Genomic DNA, 19,983 nt, shown 5'->3' with positions numbered 1-19,983 from the left:
AAGTTATTATAAGACCTATGATTTTTGTTACGCTGGCTTGAGGTAACCATAACAACAGCGCTCACTCGCTTTTTTTTTGGGGGGGGGGGGGACTTCGATTAAGCAAGACATTTGTGTATTATGGTAATTATGTATACATATATTATGAATTTGGATGCCTTGATATAGCATGTAACCTTTAAATTTACATTTAATTAGTTGGCACATAATTAAAATACAATTCCAAATAACTTCAAAATGGAAATTTTATTATGGACTAAATCATGTTAATTTAACTCATCTCAAGGCAAAGGTGTCCCAATTCACCCTAATTTTCTCACTTGGCCAAAAAATAAAAATAAAATTTAAAAAAAGATTGCCTCTTAAAATAAATAACAGGCCCGTTGCATTCAAATCACGTCGCGTCACAGAAGTGTCAAGACGTGACTAACGTGTGGATTTTTTGTTTGCAGAATGCGTATAAAATGGAGGTGCGTTGAAAAACACCAACGCACTGACATAAAGGTTCACTATTCCCAGGGTAGGGCGCGTGCATTCAATGCCAGGGCTGAGGATCAGCCCAATGAGCGCGGCAGAGGGGAGGCTCTTCCCACCAAACACCTCTCGTCCATCTCTCCTCACTCCTTCACTCAGCGAGCGGGCATGCCGGAGCTCACCGACACCCTGTCAACGCTAAGCCACTATAAACTGAACGGATTCTAATTGTTCACAACCGCATCTGCCAACTTATTCTCCTTATTTTATTCTTGACCATATTCAATTGACAGAAAGACAAGTACCAGCAAGTGCGAAACAAGTCAGGTCTTTTTTTTTTTTCCTTTTTTTCTTCTTCTCTGATATTTGTTTTGTATCTCCTGTGAGTGGCAAGGAACAGAGGTCCGGATGAGATACAGTAGGTAGACTCATTAACAGTTGCAGGAGGTTTTTACACATTATTGGTCGTTTGGCTGGAGTCGCGTGCATTTTTGCTCGGTTGAAATACAAGATGTTGCGTTTGATGCTGTTTGCGCTACAGTGATTGATCCGAGTCGCGAGACAGATTGACAGCCTGCATATGAAACTATAAATACGCGTTGTACTTTCTTTGTTTAGCATATAGTTCAGGAATGTCGTGCATGACATATCTGTGTTCAGTTTACACAAGAACGAGGTCTGTGAACGTCTTGGTTAATCAACTTGGTCAACTCGCTGTGCCATGTATTTTTTTTCGTCCTGTATTGCTTCTAGTGTATCCTTGCCTGCTTTTAAGTTTCAAAACCTTGCGTTTCTCACTCATTCTACAGAGCCAGAGAGCGAGCGTGAAAAAAGTAAGCGACTTTTTTTGTGCAATGATTTTAATGCAAGGAGCTGTCCACGTTTGCTGGTGCTGAAATTCGCTAGTGAGTCTAGCGTCGCCTTTGCTTGCCGAGACTGTATATGTTGTTATAATGTAAAAAAGGTTTCACGATGGAACACTGTGGTTTCAAAAGTTACACTATGGAACAAAGTCTAAGATTTGAATGTTTCCTGTGTGTGGCTTGCTTACTAATCTACAGGGCAATTCGATTAATTTTATGCACAACGTTTTAAGAAAATAAATATGTACTCTTCTGTTGTGTGCTGCATTAAAGGATGAACAGTCTGAATTCCTCTTCACCACCTTTCTGCTGCTTTTTGATGCCTGGAAAAATGAAATATGATGAAATAAGAGATAACTGAGTTTTCCAGAGGATGCAGCATGAAACCATTCTCCTACATATTCCGATTTAGTGAAATGCAGCTTATGATTGTTGTATAGTCAGACAAAAAGGTTGGGGGGTTAAGGACTTGCTGTTTGTATTTGAATTGCAAGCAAGTGCATGGGAAAATTAGCAAAAAGAATAATTTTTGCTGAGTGATTCATAATATGTCAAGGTTAGAATATAAAAATCCAAAATATATGTATTTTAATCATTCTGCAAACTCTAAATTATACCTTAATATTGTAATATGCCAAGGGCATTGAAATCAGTTGGTTCAGGTAGATGGAATCAGCTCATAAAAATGAGGAGAGTGCTGTTTTTCTCTACTCTGTGATTTTCAGGTTTACTGCATTTATAGTCTATGCTGCAGTAATACGTTTAATGTACAGTGTTTTATTCATCTTTTGATCCTCAAAATTGCTGTATGCAATCACTTATGACTGTATCCTTTTTTAGTTCTTGATAGTATTTATTAATTAATTTATTTATAATATATATTTTTTTTTTATTTCTTTGAAGCTAACATTTCGTTTTGTTAATTTTTTTTATTTTTTTTATTAGCTGTTTTTGCAAGAAATTTGGGCACAATAAACACTGCAATCTGAAACCATAGTTGGCTTGACTGTAAAAATCCTAAACATTTTCCAATAGTTGTAGAGAGTAAAATCATATTTTTTTCTGTGATGTGCTATATACTCTTACAGAAGACAGATGTGCTCTGACTTGTTTTCTGATATCATATCCCCCTGATCTTGAGACATCACTCCTCAAGCTTGTCAGTTTTATTTACATGCACTTCTAGTAAGTCTGCATTTATCTCTCCCCTCTAGGTCTCTTACATTGATGAACCAACTAATGGATGTCACATCTCATCGCTGGTCTCCTTTCTCTGCATTCTGGAGACAGATCAGAGTACATCCGTGACCCTCCTCGCAACATGAACTCAAGCTGGGGTGTACGTAGAACAAAAGAGTAACCATTCAGCTGTCTGTCTGCTGGTCGACCCCTGACTTTTGGGGGAAGCAAAAAAAAAAAAAACAGGCAAAGAGAAAAAACTACTTAAGATGCTTAAACGAGGAGAGGATATGCAGCGAGATCTATGGACTTCTCTCCTGCTAGTATGGATTACTTGTGTGCCGTACTCTTCCATGGCTTCATTAAACAATCAGTCACAAAGTTTACAAATGGTATCAGCGATCCCACGATCCCGCGAAGGACAAAGAATCCTCAGTCGTGCCAAGAGAGGATGGGTTTGGAATCAAATGTTTGTGTTGGAGGAGTTCTCTGGACCCGATCCAATTCTGGTTGGCAGGGTGAGTAGTCTAATTGTCGGCTGAATATTAAGCTTACTTATCATTTGGAAACATTAATTATGCTGCCTTGATGCCTTTTTGTTTGACATTTTGGGAAGAGAGCAATAATTGCTGTGAAGAAGAGGGAAAGGTTGGCATCGCTGACTCTCCCACAGTTTCCATCTTTAACAGTTCAATTAGGCTGAGAAAAAAATACAGCTCTGGAAGCTAATTTATGCATGATGTATAACGAACTCTGGAAAAGTTCTGCAACGAATATAGTATAAAAGGAAATTCAAAATTAATTTTACAGGTGTAGTGTGCAATATGCCCCATGCAAATCTGTTTATGCAGCAAGGTGAGGTGATACGGAGATAATTACAGAATAGGTGAGCGACCTGGCACCGGACCTGTGCAGAGAGCTCTGCGTCCTGAGAGGTCTATAGTATGAACAGGCCAAAGCAGCTTGTTCACAGATCACTGCAAGCGTGAACCTCAGGAGCCCAACCTGGCACTATGCTTGTCCAACCGCTAGCACTTTACCATAGCCAGCAAGACATCCTTGTTCCTCATGCGTTTTTGTTTTTTATTTTTTTTTCGTGAACAAGGTTAAACTTTCATACTTATTTAGAGTAAATACTATATTACAACCTTTTCTGAACAATTATTTTTATGAGGTTAATTTGAATAAATCAGTATATATATTTGTTTGTTTTATAAATACTTATTTGTTTATTTAATTTACAACAAATCGGTTGCCTTTTTTTTTTTTTTGCTTTATAGTCATTTTAGCTTTTCTGCACTGACTGAACAACATCCTCACCATCAGTGAGGTGGAAAATGCCATCCTTTGTGTGTCCAAAATTTGGCTGGGTCTTCGCTAATTAAGGCCTCTCACTTGAATTTTCCACTTTTTATGCTTGCTTACTCCCGTCACTCGGTCATGTGAATAAAAGATGTGCTCTCATATGGCCTTTACACCTGTGTTTTCCCAATATTGATGTAACACAAAAAAGTCCTTAAGAGCGGCATCCATTTTTCAAGAGCGGCAATTAAACAGCCTTTGTTGGATTCTGCCATAGCTTTTGATCAACAGAAATGCATAAACAAACACAACAAATGGGCTCCCTGTGATGATCTCCAAGGTAGAAGGGCAAATGAGTACGACGCTTTCAGGCTGACACATTCACAATACTAAAGGGCCCTCTGTGAATGATAAAGACAGCTGGGAGTGCTCAGACAGTGATGTGCTAGTCTGCTCCTCTCTAATGTGTTTTGCTTTATTTAACATCATGAAGTATTTGTGCCAGGGAGCAGAATTATTGTCTGTAGGAGGACAATGCATGGAGAGTGGACGTGAATGGGTAGACGTATGGGGTATGGACTGTGCTCGGCTCCATTGGTGGGCAAGCATTGATTGAGCTTTGATTTTCTGCATTTTCTGCATTTTCTTTTATTATTATTATTATTATTTTCAGTAAACCACAAGGTTAAGTGCTCATAAGCATGGCTTGCAGAGCTCAGATAAGTTCCTTGTTGCAGTACGATAGGGAACCATACTGCTGGAAGAGATTTAGCACTTCTTCTCTCTCTCCATCCCTCTCACCCTCTCTTTTAAACCACCTCACTCCATCACCTAAGATCTGTAGTCCTCCCTCACTCTGTCTGTCTAATTAAAAAATGAATCAAATAAAAAATGGGAGGTGTGTGATTCAAATGGGTAATGCAAATCAGGAAGGTATATATATATATATATATATATATATATATATATATATATTTTTTTTTTTTTTTTTTTTTTTCATCACTGGCTGCCAGGCATGTGGTTGTGGGCTGATTATCGAGGAACCTCAGGCCGAGATTACACTCATTTCATCCTTTAGCTTTTATTACGTGCTGGTCTGATGTTTAATTATATACCCGGCTACTGTCTTGTCAGTGCCCCAACTCCCCTTGAGCACCAGCTGCCAGTCGGAGTAGATGATTAGCATACGTGTAGAAGTGGGCATGGCAGGGCCAAGAGACAGCAGAGAAAGAGAGAGCAACCGAGGAAGGGATAATAAGAGTTAGCTATGGTACATGACAGGAGGCATCTCAGAGTTTCACGTGGCTTTGTGGCCTTGGTGGTCTGACTCACTTGGTTGGCAATGCAACTCACCATCACATTTTTGAGAACATGGTTTTTTCTTTGACACAGAAAGTTTTTTTATTTTTTATTTGGAAATGAGATACAATAAGGTAATTTATTACACTGATTGGCATGTCAAACTAGCACAACAACTTTACAGCAAAATTATATAATTTATATAAATTATATACAAAACAGTTAAAATGCCACAACAAACTCAAAAAGTACTTATATAGCCATCAAAAAAAAAAAATAAAATAAAATAAAATAAAATAAATAAAAACACACACAATTAAGAACATTTAAAACTGACGACAACTTGCTCTGAACTCACATTGGGAAAAATATCCTTGTCCTGAGATCAAGAACTTAAACTTAAACTTATGCATTTAGCAGACGCTTTTATCCAAAGTGACTTATAGTGCATTCAAGCTAACAGTTTTTACCTTAAATGTGTTCCGTGGGAATGGAACCCACAACCTTGTGCTGCTAACGCAATGCTCTACCACTTGAGCCACAGCCACAGAAACCGTTTGTTGCTATTGACTTTAATTATATTGTTGACTCTTGCCATTGTGGTTTTATTTTGTTCACTAGTTAAAAAGATAGTGTAACAATGTGGTGAATTTTAGTCTGGAGGATAAAATTAGCATAAAGTATCTATTATATTTGCATTTTCTATTCTGAGAGAGTTTTGATTTGGTTATTTAAGACCCACATACAAGACAACTGCTATATAGAAACCCTATTATGTAATTAGACTATTCAGTCAGAACCTTACTAAGAAATGGCACTGCACCACTGTATCTTGTATGATACATTCTCAAAAATATTTTCGTCATGAGTTTTGCATCCATTAGCTTTTACCACAAATATATGATGTATCCATGAGTGGTGTTTGGACTTGCCGCCAAAATAACCACACTGTCTTCACTTAACTCAAAATCGATTTCTGGCTTATATCTCCAATGTGTGCATTGCACATGGGATTTCTAACTAAGCACTAGTTGTATTCCATTTAGATGCATGCTGTTTTTGTATAAAACTCATAACAGTGAGTGGGCAGAAAATAAGAAATTGTAGTCTTTACCCAGCAAAGAGTAATTTGAATGTGTTTACTTAAAGTATTGTCAGTTGTATTACAACATGTCAATTAGATTCTATCTTGCATATGGATTTGCTTCCCTTCTTTTGGCTGGAGCGTGTTGTGATGCCTAATCACAATGGACATCGTTCCTCTGTTTGGAGTGCAGTACTCTGCACAAATTAATAGCACTGCTGTGTGATGCCTTTTCTCACCATAATGTGCTCTTATCTCTGATGGGATTATGTGTGTTTGGAGCAGAAAGAAAATGGATATTTGATTCATATTTAGCAATCCGAGCTGAAGAACAAGATCACTGGGAGTGTCAGTTTGAATACACGAGAATGGCATTGATTGTTTATTCACAAAAGAAAATGGATACGTGTCTGTGGACATTTTTTTGCCTTACAGGGGGCATGACAACACTTGATAAATAGTGTGTATGAGCAAAGCCATCAGCCAGATTGTGAATGTTTCCTTGTTTCTATTATGGAAACATTTATTTTTCCTACTTTAAGAATTATGTTTTGCTCAAGCAAACACCAGTTGATTTGACATATGTCTCTTTTATGCTGATGTCCAGTTTACTGTGAAGCTAATTTCCGTTTTAAAGCCAGAATAACTGCTCATTCTATGCTTTTGGGTCATATTTGTTTAAGGGGGAGGGGAGGAAATTTAAGGGATATTTACTAGCACAGATTTGTCCTACATAAAGGCATGATTCCATTTTGGGTATAAAGCCATATCATTATCTCTCATTTTTTCACTCAACACAAATTAAGCGATAATGCATCCATGTAAATAAGCGCGTGAGCTCAGTATTATTCTCCAGTATTATACACTTCAATAAATGCGAGCCTACAACTTAACCTTGAAATATTCATTATGTTGTTATTAATAACATTACAATATTAAATATGAATAACTTTGCTATCAAATATTAATTAGTAGTGCTCTGTCATTTTGCAATGAAAGCCAGAGTGGATTAGTTTCACTGAGCACAATGACTGGAGCTGAGAAGGGATATAAATATATTGTCGATCGGGCATTAAAGCTACTGTATACTGCTCTAATTCTGAAATAAAATAGCCGTTTTACAGTCGAGGGACATGCTGGTGTCTAAAAACGCTTTAATTGCATTTTGAAGTGTGCCCTATAGCTAAGGGGAAAAGAAAAATATTGTGACAGTTTGAATGTTAGAAGCAGTGAATCCCTGAAATGGACAATCGATTCATGTTCTCTGCGCTGCCTGTGATGGGATTTGCTGTTAACAGCCACTTTTCTTTTTTTTTTTTTTTAGGAATCCACTGAAAGTGTCCTTACTATTCTACAGAGGAAGTGTTGTGCTTTCAAACAGTGGTGTAACAAAACCTCCTTTCTTTTTCAAGGAGAGTATTTATTGTGGAAAATAATATCATGATGGTCATTTCAGAAGATTTCTGGATGAAGCTAGGGTTGTTCACAACTAGCACAAATTTTTATATTACTACTATCCTAATGTATTACACAATAAGCCGTTCTGTTGTTCAGTCGCTCCTGGTCACGGTCTGTACTGAGAGGTGCGAGTTTAACCACAGAGCAGTACTTGCCCTGTTCAACCTTCTTGACACTTCATGAATTATCTATATCCCTCCCACTGATCCACTCTGGAGAGTAACAGCTCTAACTCTCAGTTGTTTTGCTACGTGTTTCTGTTGCTCTGGAAAGCGCTACAGCTTCTCACTTTCAGGTAACTAGACCTGCTTAGCAGTTGGCTATCCTCAGACTACATGCCTACGAACTGCCCACAGAACGTGCATTAACTGTCTGATGCATGTTGCATACAAATCTGGAAAGTACTTTATCAGTCTAGTAAATTCTAACCCGATTGGTTTATTTTCCATAATTTGTAAGATTAAGGTCACATGTGCAAGGAAACACATGTACAAATCTCTAGATTTGCTTGTTTGAAAATTGGAGAGTTTTGTTTAGGGCAATTTAAAATAGATATTCACACTTCCCAAATGAAATATTGTGGACTTATACAAAGTACTATGTTATCTATTGTCTATTGTATGAATTTTATAAGGTTATCCCTTTCCACACTTTCCTGAGTTTTCTCCTTAGGCATTTGTGAAGGTTTTTTTTTTTTTTTAAGGATGATGTTAAACAAAAATATTTTACTTGCAATACTTGCATTGTGTAGGAAAAAATAACAAACAAACAAAACGAACAACAACTTTCTCAAAATACCTTCTTTTACGTTCTACATTGGAAAGTCACGCAGATTAGAAACAACATGAGCATGAGTAAATAATAACAGGGTATCCATTTTTAGGTGAACTGTCCCTTTAAGAATGTAATGTATCAGTGTTTGTAAATGGTTCTATGACTCACATAATTACTTACTTTACAAGATTAGAATGAGTGTGTCTAGGATAAAGTCCTTCAATTCCATCAAATTCTTACGGTGCGGCACACATTTCATAGCTTTTTGCTATCTGGCGAGGGGCTTTTTAGCAGATCGAAAGGTCCACCTTCTGATCCCCTCACGATTTACCCCTGCCATCACACAGTCTGATCTGAGACAGTCTTGTGCGTTAATCTGCATTTGCTCAGGTTAGGAGAGGGGAAATGCAGGTTCTAATCGATATCAAGCTGTTGTGTGTGATTGAAGGGCCAGCGAGTGGGCATTAACGAGGGTATTAGTGGACTTATCAGTAACCCAGGTAACGAGATGCTGATAATCACCACTGGCCACTGCATCCATCTGCAGCTCCTCATCTGACCTGTGATTGGGATTGTGCCCCTGGTGATGCAGAAGGAGAGATAAATTAACTTTTTTTTTTTTTTTATCATTAAAATTTCTATGTATAGGGTCATGATAATGATCTCATTAGTAAGCGCAGGTACATTTGCAATGAAATTTAAATTTTGGGTCTAAAGAGTAGTAAATAGTAAATAGAATAGTAAATAATAACAAACACTATCTATATAAGCATAAATAATATACATATACAACAATCACTGTACAGTTGTATACTGTTTAAAATGTTAAGATTTGTACGATTATTATTATTATTATTAAAGGGTAGGTATTTTCAATGATAGTGTAAATAAAATATGAATAATTCATAAAGATTTCTTAGTATTTCCATATTAAAATTTCCATTGCCCAAATACACAAATTTGTACAAATGCCTGCAAATACTAGTTAGATCAGGCTGATAATTAGGGGCAATAAGACTGGACAATAATGAAATGAAAATCTTGACACAAATGAAATTTGCATGCATGAGCTCAACTGCTTTCATCTGGCTTCAGCTTCTGCTCTTTTACTGTTATCAACATGATTATCATGAAGTGGTGGTGGTAGCACTGCAAGATTATCAATAAGCATCCCAAATAATCCTCCAGCACAAGTCAGTGCCCCTCTCGTTCTCATAGCCTCACCATTAAATTCAGCACCCTTTGTTCCTTACTTTCTATTTCGTGCCTCCTATTCAGTGTGTTATTTCACCCAAGAACTGTGGGTCATGTAGGCCTTTATACCTATTATACCATTGCTAGGTGAGCACAGTCTGTTGTCTCTCTGTCTCCCTCTCTCTCTCTCTCTCTTTCTCTGCACAGTGCTGTAATAAAACACCAGGACTCTGCACAGCATCCAGCTAAGCTGTGGGATCACATTAACACCTCTCGGACCAGCCGGATAGCTTGTCTATAGTTCTGTGTTGTTGTCTTTGTCCCCATTAACAAGGCCTGTGTATGTGTGTGCATGTGATTGCTACATGTGTGTAGAGAGTCTAAACTTGACAGAAGAGCATTTCTTGAACTAAGCATATTTCCATAACAACACCAGGGTCATGGTGCAACCATAATTACAGACAAAAGTCCTGCTCCATCTGCCTTTCACCAGGTGCTCTTGAATCATTAAATATGTATACTGCCCAGCATTTAAATAAATAACTGCTGGCATTAAATTTCTCTCTCCGGTGGCCCCTTGTAGCATCTCTCCTCTAATTTTCACACACACACAAAAAAACATACATGCACATGATATAAAGCTCCAGCAGGCGTAATGAGCCAGTGTGGCAGAGGTGTGACAACAGCAGTGCACCTTTGCAGTGACTTATAGGGTCTGGTCACAGCGAGAGTTGTTTGAGGTGTAAATCCCACATCCCTAAGTGGTAACAAGAACACAAACAAACACAGGCACACTTTGTCCCTGCACTCTGAATCCTCTGCCGAAGTGACACTGGGGCTCGGGATGAGAAATCTGCATGTGGTCCTCATCGGTCCTCCTTGGAATGTTGTGGTAATCCACAATGAACGCTGTATAAACGCTTTCAAACTGCGTGGATGAGGGAGGAGCGAGCAAGATCCTGTAGTCATGCCAGTGAGGACGAGGGAGATTACTCTGGCGGAAAAAAGCCAGACTCAACCAACTGTACACAGAGACAATTTCATTCACACTGTCAGGTAATGGCAGCACAGTACTGAATATCCACAGCCATCTTCTCTGCTCATCTCTGTTCATTAAGTGAAAAGATATCATCTGTACAAATGCCGCCCACCTCAGTTTTTACAGGTGAGGAAAAAAATCCATACATCGGCAAACCTTTTATAGCTGTCTTTCTCTGTGGGCCAGATAGTCGTATGCCTTTTGAGCCTTCGCTCTAACCTCAGAGGTCGTGGTGGATTCTATCTCATTTATGGTTTTTGATTAAATTTGAGCATGCTCAGGTTTGAGCAAAACCGCTTAGGTCAAGTATTATAGCCTTCTTTCGAGGAGATGGGGGACACTGATCATGCTTTGGCCTTGGACAGTATGGTAGAGATGGCATATACACCTGGGTACTTCACAAACCTGATGTTACCTTTGTTTGCCAGCAGTCTCTGGGTTTTGGCATTTGAGAGAACTTGTGGAGGTGGTGCATGTAGCTGCTACTGTAAATGAAGGCTTTTGGCAGAGAGCCTTGAACTCTGTGTGGACTAATCACTGGAATTAAGCAGTTAACCTTTACTGTGTCGCCTGGGCTCGATCTTTCAAGCGTGTTATATGGCCCTTTCACTCAGCGCTGCAGGAGCCTCTGTATCACACTTTGTATACTGTAGTCAACTCACTATACACACTCTGACTGATACCAATGTTTATTTAGTTTGTTTGTCTATTTACCGTGAGTTGTTGTTACTGGAATGACCATTTTTAATCGCTGTAGTAAATACTCTGGTCTGTGTTATTCTTGTCAGTGCAAAATGTAATATGTCTGTTGATGTCTCATTGTTTGATAACAAAGAAGCATGGTGTTAATGATTTTAATTTAAATATTTGATTAGGGATGTAACGATTCTGCAGAGAAATATGGAAATATAGCTATATTTATATATTTATATTTATAGTCTATATTTATGTGTCTCTGAGGGGAACTGACTATCTTTAGAAAAGTTTACGTGGTATTTTCTGTTCATCTTGCCTCTGAACAATGCATTTGAAAGCAATGTTCATAAGCACAGTACTGCTTTGTTTACAGCGGTACTTGAGGAAACACTGTATCACTGCTGTTCATACTGTAAGTGCCACCTGCTGTCAGAGAGTGAATCTGGGTCTCATTCAGCTCGTCTACTGTTTCGTTCAGATATGTTTTATGTAGTAGTTTCACAAAACTAAAGTCAGACCATTCTGTTTTTGCTTCAAATTTCGAAATTATACAGTCAAATTCAGATTTTAAACTACTCAGGCTGCATGTATGCTGCAATATTTTTGGATCCTGATTAAAATCCAGTGGTTACCTCTAGGGATGCATCAATCTAATACTCAGGTTCGGTATCGGCTCCAATACTGGCATTTTCTGTCGGATCAGGTATGGGTCAGACGAGACCGATCTAAATCCGATATTGTGCATTTACAATTCCATGTTATTGTTGAGCCTCACGGAATGGAAAAAAAAAAAACATTATAAAGCACCAAAAAGTTTTCATGCACTATATTTAAAGTGTTCTGAAACTGTTCCATAGTGCAATGTGATATACAGATGAATATTTAAGTCATTCAATTTAAGGTAACAATCTCTTCTTTCCGCTGCAGCTGTCTGTCATCTGTTTGTCACTGTTTGTCTTCAATCTCATTTTGTTAACCAAAAATAAAATAAAAAATTTTGAGAAAATTGAATCGTGAAATCATAACCTTAAATCGAATCGAATTGAATCTTGAGTTGAGTGAATCGTTGCATCCCTACTTTTGATGAAATGAGCTGAATGAAACTATGCATCTACAACTAAGTTAAAGACAGAAAATAATGCAAATGTGCAGGTGAGTTTAAGTTAAATGCTAATCATAATATGTAACTGATATAATGAATAAATTATTGCATATGATTATATTTTCCCAAACTATGTAAATTATCACTAAAAATGTACACTATCATTCAGCATATTTTATATTTAAATTGTATTTTATTTTTTTTATTTGTATTATTTTCAGATTTTGAATGACTCCTATGTTCACCAAGGCTACCTTTATTTAACTGAAAACTGAAATATTGTAAATATGTAATATTTTGGATATAATAATAAAAAAAAGTGTAGCAGTTTACTATTTTAATATATGTTAAAATTTTATTTATTCCTGTGATGGCTAACATGTTAGAATTTTCAACCGACATTACTTCAGTTTTCAATATGTCACGATCCTTCAGAAATCATTCCTATATGCAGATTTTGTATTCACATTTTGTAATACAATATTTACAAGATTTGTATTCATTGTTATTATTATTATTATTATTATTAACAATGCCGAAAACATTTGCTTGATATTTTTGTAGAAACAGTGATTTTATTGTATTATTATGTCCTTGATAAATAACAGTATCCATTTAACTTCAGTGTACTCAGAAGCTTTTTTTTCAGGGCTAATTTATACAGATTAGATTTAGTTTGTTGATGCATCTTTTAAATGTTTGGTCATAAGGAAAAAAAAAGGCAAGTTAGATCTGTTACAGCTCATTTTTGTCTGCCAAAATGTTGCTTTCATCTATTAAATTTATATTCAGTTTCTGTCAGAATAAAACAGACTGTAATTAATGAGTAACACTTGATACTATTTTAGTAACTACATTTGAAGAGGCTTTTTCATTAAGGGTAAACAATTATGAATAAAAACAATAACACTGGTTATAGCTCTGCTTTAATTCTGGTTGATTATATCTGAACAGAACAATGTCAAATTGGCTGCCGAATTTGCTTACTTGCTGAGAGACGTGAAGCAATAGCACATGGTTTAGTTTAAGCTCTGGCAGCTAGGCTATTTTTTCCATCATTTTGGATTGCAATTATTCAATCCTGATTACTTAAACACTTGATTATAATTATTTAAATCTTCTAATTGCTCACTGGTATAGTCATTGTGGGCTGCTAAGTCATCATCCAGTGAGTCAGTGGATGCTTGGCAGGGCTAAGCAGCTCACTTCTGCAGATGGCACCCTGCATCAGGGGAACTGCAGGCAGAAGGGCTTATCCCAGGCTCCCTCAACCCATGAAAGCCTAGGAGCCAAAATTGGAGCATAGAGTAATCTTGTCAAGAATGGATGTCACTATTGTACTTTTTGATGTGTAGTTGGCGGCGTGGTTAACTAAAAGCAAACATGGGCAGGGGAGGTGTAGACAATAGGAGCGGGTGGGAGGAACGACCTATTTTGAGATCTTTAAGAACAGTCACCATTCACTGCCTTCTGCCTGAGCACCAAAATAACAACAAAAGAGAAAGTAAAACCCCTGCTTCTGGTGCATTCTAGCATTTTGACACTTCCTGTTGTTGGTGTCTGTTGCTGGTTGGCAGCCATTTTGAGAAAAAAAAAAAAAGTAACCATTGTGAATTGATTACCCCGGTTATCTCAGTGATACACCTGCGAGATTGTCTGGGAGCCAGCGAAGTGTGACACTGACCTTTATTGCAAATTAGCTATTTTTGTTTTCTGCTACTGCTTGAGAAAGTAAAAAAAAAAAAAAAAAAAGGAATAACCCTGAGAGAACAAATTATTTCAATTTACCATTTATTTTAATTGGAGCATTTAATGTCTGTCTGTCTGTCTGTCTGTCTGTCTGTCTGTCTGTCTGTCTATCTATCTATCTATCTATCTATCTATCTATCTATCTATCTATCTATCTGTCTGTCTATCTGTCTGTCTGTCATCTCTGTTTATGTCTGTCTGTCTGTCTGTCTCTCTGTCTGTCTGTCTGTCTGTCATCTCTGTTTATGTCTGTCTGTCTGTCTGTCTGTCTGTCTGTCTGTCTCTCTGTCTGTCTGTCTCTCTGTCTGTCTGTCTGTCTGTCTCTCTGTCTGTCTGTCTCTCTCTCTGTCTGTCTGTCATCTCTGTCATCTCTGTCTGTCTGTCTCTCTGTCTCTCTGTCTGTCTTTCTATCTGTCTGTCTGTCATCTCTCTGTCTGTCTGTCTGTCTCTCTGTCTGTCTGTGTTACAACCCATTGTTTTGCATTTTGTCATTTGTCTCCTTTTTTTGTATTTGAAAGTGTTTGTGTCCAGGTAGGATGCTGATTGGCTCCTACAGGATAATGATTGGCCCATCTGGTTTGGTGCATTCAAATTTAGGCACACCTTAAAAGCCCTGATGTCACTTCCTTTCTTCCATAGGCGTAATGTTTTAAAGTATACAAACTGTATATTCTATGGCCCTACACCTAACCCTAACCCTCACAGGAAATTTTGTGCATTTTTACTTTCTCAAAAAAAAACTCATTCTGTATGATTTATAAGCGTTTTGAAAAATGGGGACATGGGTTATGTCCTCATAAGTCACCCTCTCCTTGTAATACCTGTGTCATACCCATGTCATTATACAGAGTTGTGTCCTGATATGTCACAAAAACATGCACACACACATACACATAAGCACTCGCTCACCCACATATCAGTCGAAATGACTTTTCTCACATCTCCATCTCGACAATGTCCCAACATGAGCCATTCTAGTCCAGCCATCCTGAAAAAAATGCCCAACAAATCATATCCAACAAAACATAGCAAGTCTTGTCACAGGCCCTGTTGTAATACTACAAGGTTTTAACATGCTAATGCAGTGGGTGGATTTTACATACATACATTTCATCTAATTTCAATTCCTCCTTTTCTCTTCATGGCATTGAGGGGTTGCATGAAATATTCAAGCCGTTATAATATGAGATCAAGATGAATCATGAATCCTTAATGACTATCAGGCCTGCATAGTCTGGCCTCTGGAATTACACTCAAAGAATGATGACCTTTTTTGTATATATTCTTCTTTGTATATGACCTTCTTTGTATATATATATATATATATATATATATATATATATATATATATAAGAGTATTGCAGTGTGAGAAACAGAATAAGAGCCTCATGTAGGCGTGAGCTTACACCTGCATGGTACAGAGATAAAGGAAAAAGAGTAAGTGAGAAAAGGATTGGAGACACACTACTCCATATGCATTGGCTTGTGTCTTAAAGTTCATTAGCTTGTAACAGCTATCTGCAATTTTCAAAACAAAATTCGGTGTCTGTTGTGTGTCCTTGCTACAGGAAATTCATGTGTTCAGAGTGAACATTGGTTCTTTGTCTACCTTTCTTTCTTTCTCGCTCTCAGGCAAACACAAACACATATATAAATTCGACATGCAATCACACCGGAACATGAACACATAAGCAGTGACAGACGGTGCGTTGGAAATTCTTGGCCAATAACAGATCCGTGATGTCATGCCAAACATTACAGGTGTGCATGTTACAAATGCAAGGTCACTGTCATGCTGCCGCTGTATATTTTTATCTGCGTGAAGGTAGCTGAAAACATGTCAGGTAGCGTTTCTCATGCTCACCTACAGTAGCTTTATGGCTCAATATTTTTGCAAATCCTGAAATGAAGCAATCTTTCCTCCTTGACCAGGCTAGCCAATTGCACTCCTGGGGATCGATGCAATCTCACATTGCCATGTTTCAGCCCATTTGTCTGTGTTTCCATGATACTTTTATAAACATTCCAGGGCATGCTACTTCAGTTCAAGAATGCATTCTGGTGTCAGTGTGTTGTTGTTTTTCCTCCAGACTGCAGTGAAACAGTAATGCAACTTTTGCTTATCACTCGATTTGGACATGTGCCATGTCTGCTGCCAGAAAGCTATCACAGAGACGGCCCGCCCATGTGCATGACCTTTTCCTTTTGTTAACGCGTAGTGTTTTCATAAATACTGTGCTGATATCGCAGACTTGATAATTACTGTGCTCCTGCACACCCGGCCTCTTTATTAGTTTCCTGACAATGGGCTGTCTCGTCAGCTACACCATTGCAGGGCCAAGAAAATATACTGTGAATGAGTCAGATGATTCATAATATGAATCAGATGATCACTGACACCCCCGACATCTGATTATCGATAATAAAGCTAGGAACACTTGATTTAAATTCAGTCACAGAGCTTAGTTTGAAAAACATCAACATCATTTTTTTTAACAGCAGACATTGTGTCTTACTCACTTACCATGCAAACTCACATATTATTGTGTGTAAAACGTATGCATGGTGGAATGTTTCTGTGCATAAATTATTATTCATCAATGAGTTCACAATTCAATTTATTTTAAATTTTAGGATTACATTTGGAAGCACCTGAAACTACATTCTTACAAAGAAATCATTGGTTTTATGCAGCAAGGATGCAAATGTTAAACTGATAAAAAAGTGGCAGTAAAGGCATTAACAGTGAACTTTATATTTTTAAAAAGAAAATAAAAGAAAAGAAAAAAAAAAGAAAAAGAAAAGAAAAGAAAAAAATGCAATTTACATAGAAAGGTCCTATTTTATATTACAGTAGGTGTCTCTAAATCAGGGCCGGCCCTGACCAATTTGCTGCCCTAGGCAAGATTTTACCTGGCGCCCCATGCATCACAGCCCATTTCACCCTGTCATTGTGTTCATGATTTAGCATATATATATATATATATATATATATATATATATACACAGACACACACACACACACACACACACACACATTACAGCAGAACTGTTTCCAACACTCATTATGAATCATCATATTAGAATGATTTCTAAAGGATCATGTGATAGACCGGATATCACATGTGACACTGAAGAATGGAGTAATGATGCTGAAAATTCAGCTTTGCATCAAAGAAATAAATGATAATTTAAAGTATAATAAATTGAAAACTAATTATTTTAAATTGTAATAATATATCACAATATTACATTTTGTTCTGTATTTTTGATCAAATAAATGCAGGCTTGATGAGCAGAAGAAACTTCTTTCAAAAACATTAAAAATAGTAAATGTTTCCAAACTTTTGGCCTGTACTGTATCCCCCCAAAACTGCACAACTGTAGAGTAAAACATTAATAAAAAGTGATAATAAAAAATGCGTCTTAAATCTGACATGATTGTACAAAATCACAGTCTGGGGACTCAGAACTCAGAACAACTGCTAATATTAAGTTTAAGGTCAAAATAACTGCCATGAAATTATAGTATCTTACTCCTATGCAATAAATTGTTCTTTCACTACATCTCTTTACCTCTGTCTTTATCCTCTTCTCTTCTTTTTGGCACTGTATCTATCGCAGACTATGCTCATTTATAATGTGTCATGTAAATTCGGCCTTCCGTCACAATCAGGAAACTTTCACCGTGTCTAGAACTGGCGTGAGCTGCCAGGCCCGTTTCTACGAGCTGTGTGTTAACAAAAGCAGTGCTGTCTACATTGGATGCGGCGTCGGGCACGCTACAGAACAAATTACCAACAACTGATCGCGCGTGCGCTCTGTTTCTGACGCACTTCAAGCACTCGATGGGCGGGTGAAGATTGAAGAGCCGGACTTTTTTTTTTTTTGCTTAATTTGGTAGTATTTCGAATTAATGGTTTTTAAATAGTAGCCTATTATATATATATAAAAAATATGTAAAAAAAAAAAATCACTCGTTCACTCATTCTGGCACCCCTATGGATGAGTGGCGCCCTTAGCATTTGCCTATACCGCCTATGCCGCGGGCCGGCCCTGCTCTAAATACTGTAGTTAATGGTTGCACTTTATTTTGCAGTATATGTACTTGCAGTGTACTTATCTAGGAAGTTCTGGTATTACAAGGTTACTACATAGGGTTAGGTTTGGGGTAGATTCAGAGTTATTACCTAGTTATAACATAGTTATTGTAATTACGAGAATGAGTATATAGTATGTACATGAGGAACAGGACTGTAAAATAAAGTGCTACCTAGTTATAATAATAAAATAATGAATTGTTAGGTATAATGTACCTATTGCGTTCATGTTGAATTGCAAAACACTTGTGGTGTGATATAGGCAAGGTTAGAGTCAGGTTTGGTGGTCTGTTTAACTTTAAGATTCAGATTTATAAAAATTTGAATAAGGGGAAAACATACATATGCACCTGTTGAATCCATCCAAAAGTTGAACTTAAACTTAAACTTTGATCATAAAATATGTCATTATTAATGAATGACATACATTTACGTCCACAGAATTTATATGGTTTGTTATGTATCATCATGAAGAATTAAAGTAGATCTGAAGATTCAGACTTCCTTATTTACTTTTCTTTTTTTTTTTCTTTTTTTTTTAGCAGAATTTAAAAGTATGTCATATAATGAATAAAGGAGAGACATTTTAAAAACATTTAGTTTGCATTGAAAATTGCTTCTCTATAATTCTTTGCATTTAGGAAACACCACTGCAGCATCACTCTATCTCTCCTATAGGCTTGAATCCATAATAGTGCATGTACAGTTCTCTCTCCACCTTCAATACCACGACTTAGGTGCCCTTGAGCAAGGCATCGAACCCCCAACTGCTCCCCGGGCGCTGCAGCATAAATGGCTGCCCACTGCTCCTGGTGTGTGTTCACAGTGTGTGTGTGTGTTCACTGCTCTGTGTGTGTGCACTTCGGATGGGTTAAATGCAGAGCACGAATTCTGAGTATGGGTCACCATACTTGGCTGAATGTCACGTCACTTTCACTTTCATAATAAGTTGAAAATAATGGCGAAATGACAAGGAGGAAAAGCAGATTGCAGTGGTGATGCTAAGGCTGTTGGAAGAGCCTGTACATACTGTATGTTATTTTTTGGGACCCCTTGCCAGTAGTTTTGTCCTTGCCAATACAGATCACACTCTGCAGGTCGGGCTCTGAGGAATAGGTCACTTAGGTTTGATCTGAAAGTACTGAGGCTAGGAAAGCACACACGCAGAGAGTGAGAGAGGGAGAGAGAGAGAGAGAGAGAAAGAGAGAGGGGGGGGGTCAGATTATTTTACTGCTCCTCTCAATATATTATATTGCCATACTTTATAATGGAAAGCTACATTTTATTTTATCATATGTGTGAGTGGCAGCAGTGCTCAGTGATAAGGGCACATCCTGTGTGTGGGAGTACAATCTGGACCTGGAGAGGGTGGTTGGTGATGGGAAATAACTACGTACAAGTGAGAGGGGCTTGACTGGAAGTGTCTGTTAGGCAACATAATTACTACTAATGACCATTAGGAGTTCAGTTTTCAACCTCCAGGGATTGGTGAAAGGGCTTTCGCCTTATCAGTTGATTAGTGCAAATCGAGGAGGCCGGATCGAGCATGTTAAGTAAACGGGACTGAGAAGTATAGCATTATCTGGGGAAGACTAATGGAGCAGCGCAGAGTTCATCCTGAGCTAATGTGAGCTGCATACACGGAACCACTTACAGAAATCAGATAGTAA

General features: G+C 37.6%; 1 protein-coding gene across 2 annotated transcripts in view; it reads left to right on the top strand.

The window, feature by feature from the left end:
* Positions 1–563: 563 nt before the first annotated feature.
* LOC132107750 (cadherin-8-like) overlaps positions 564–19,983 on the top strand; it is a 113,392-nt gene continuing 93,972 nt past the window's right edge. The window contains exons 1-2 of one of the 2 annotated variants that reach the window (XM_059513933.1): positions 564–892; positions 2,552–3,034. In XM_059513933.1, coding sequence (XP_059369916.1) covers positions 2,786–3,034 — 249 coding nt within the window. In that variant the 5' untranslated portion in view covers positions 564–892; positions 2,552–2,785. The remainder of the gene's footprint in view (positions 893–2,551; positions 3,035–19,983) is intronic. The other variant, XM_059513924.1, reaches the window with a different exon arrangement.

This window comes from Carassius carassius, chromosome 2, assembly GCF_963082965.1.
Source record: "Carassius carassius chromosome 2, fCarCar2.1, whole genome shotgun sequence".
In the NCBI taxonomy this organism is placed as follows: domain Eukaryota; kingdom Metazoa; phylum Chordata; class Actinopteri; order Cypriniformes; family Cyprinidae; genus Carassius; species Carassius carassius.
Note: the sequence above shows the minus strand (reverse complement) of the source record. Positions and strands in the feature narration are given on the sequence as shown.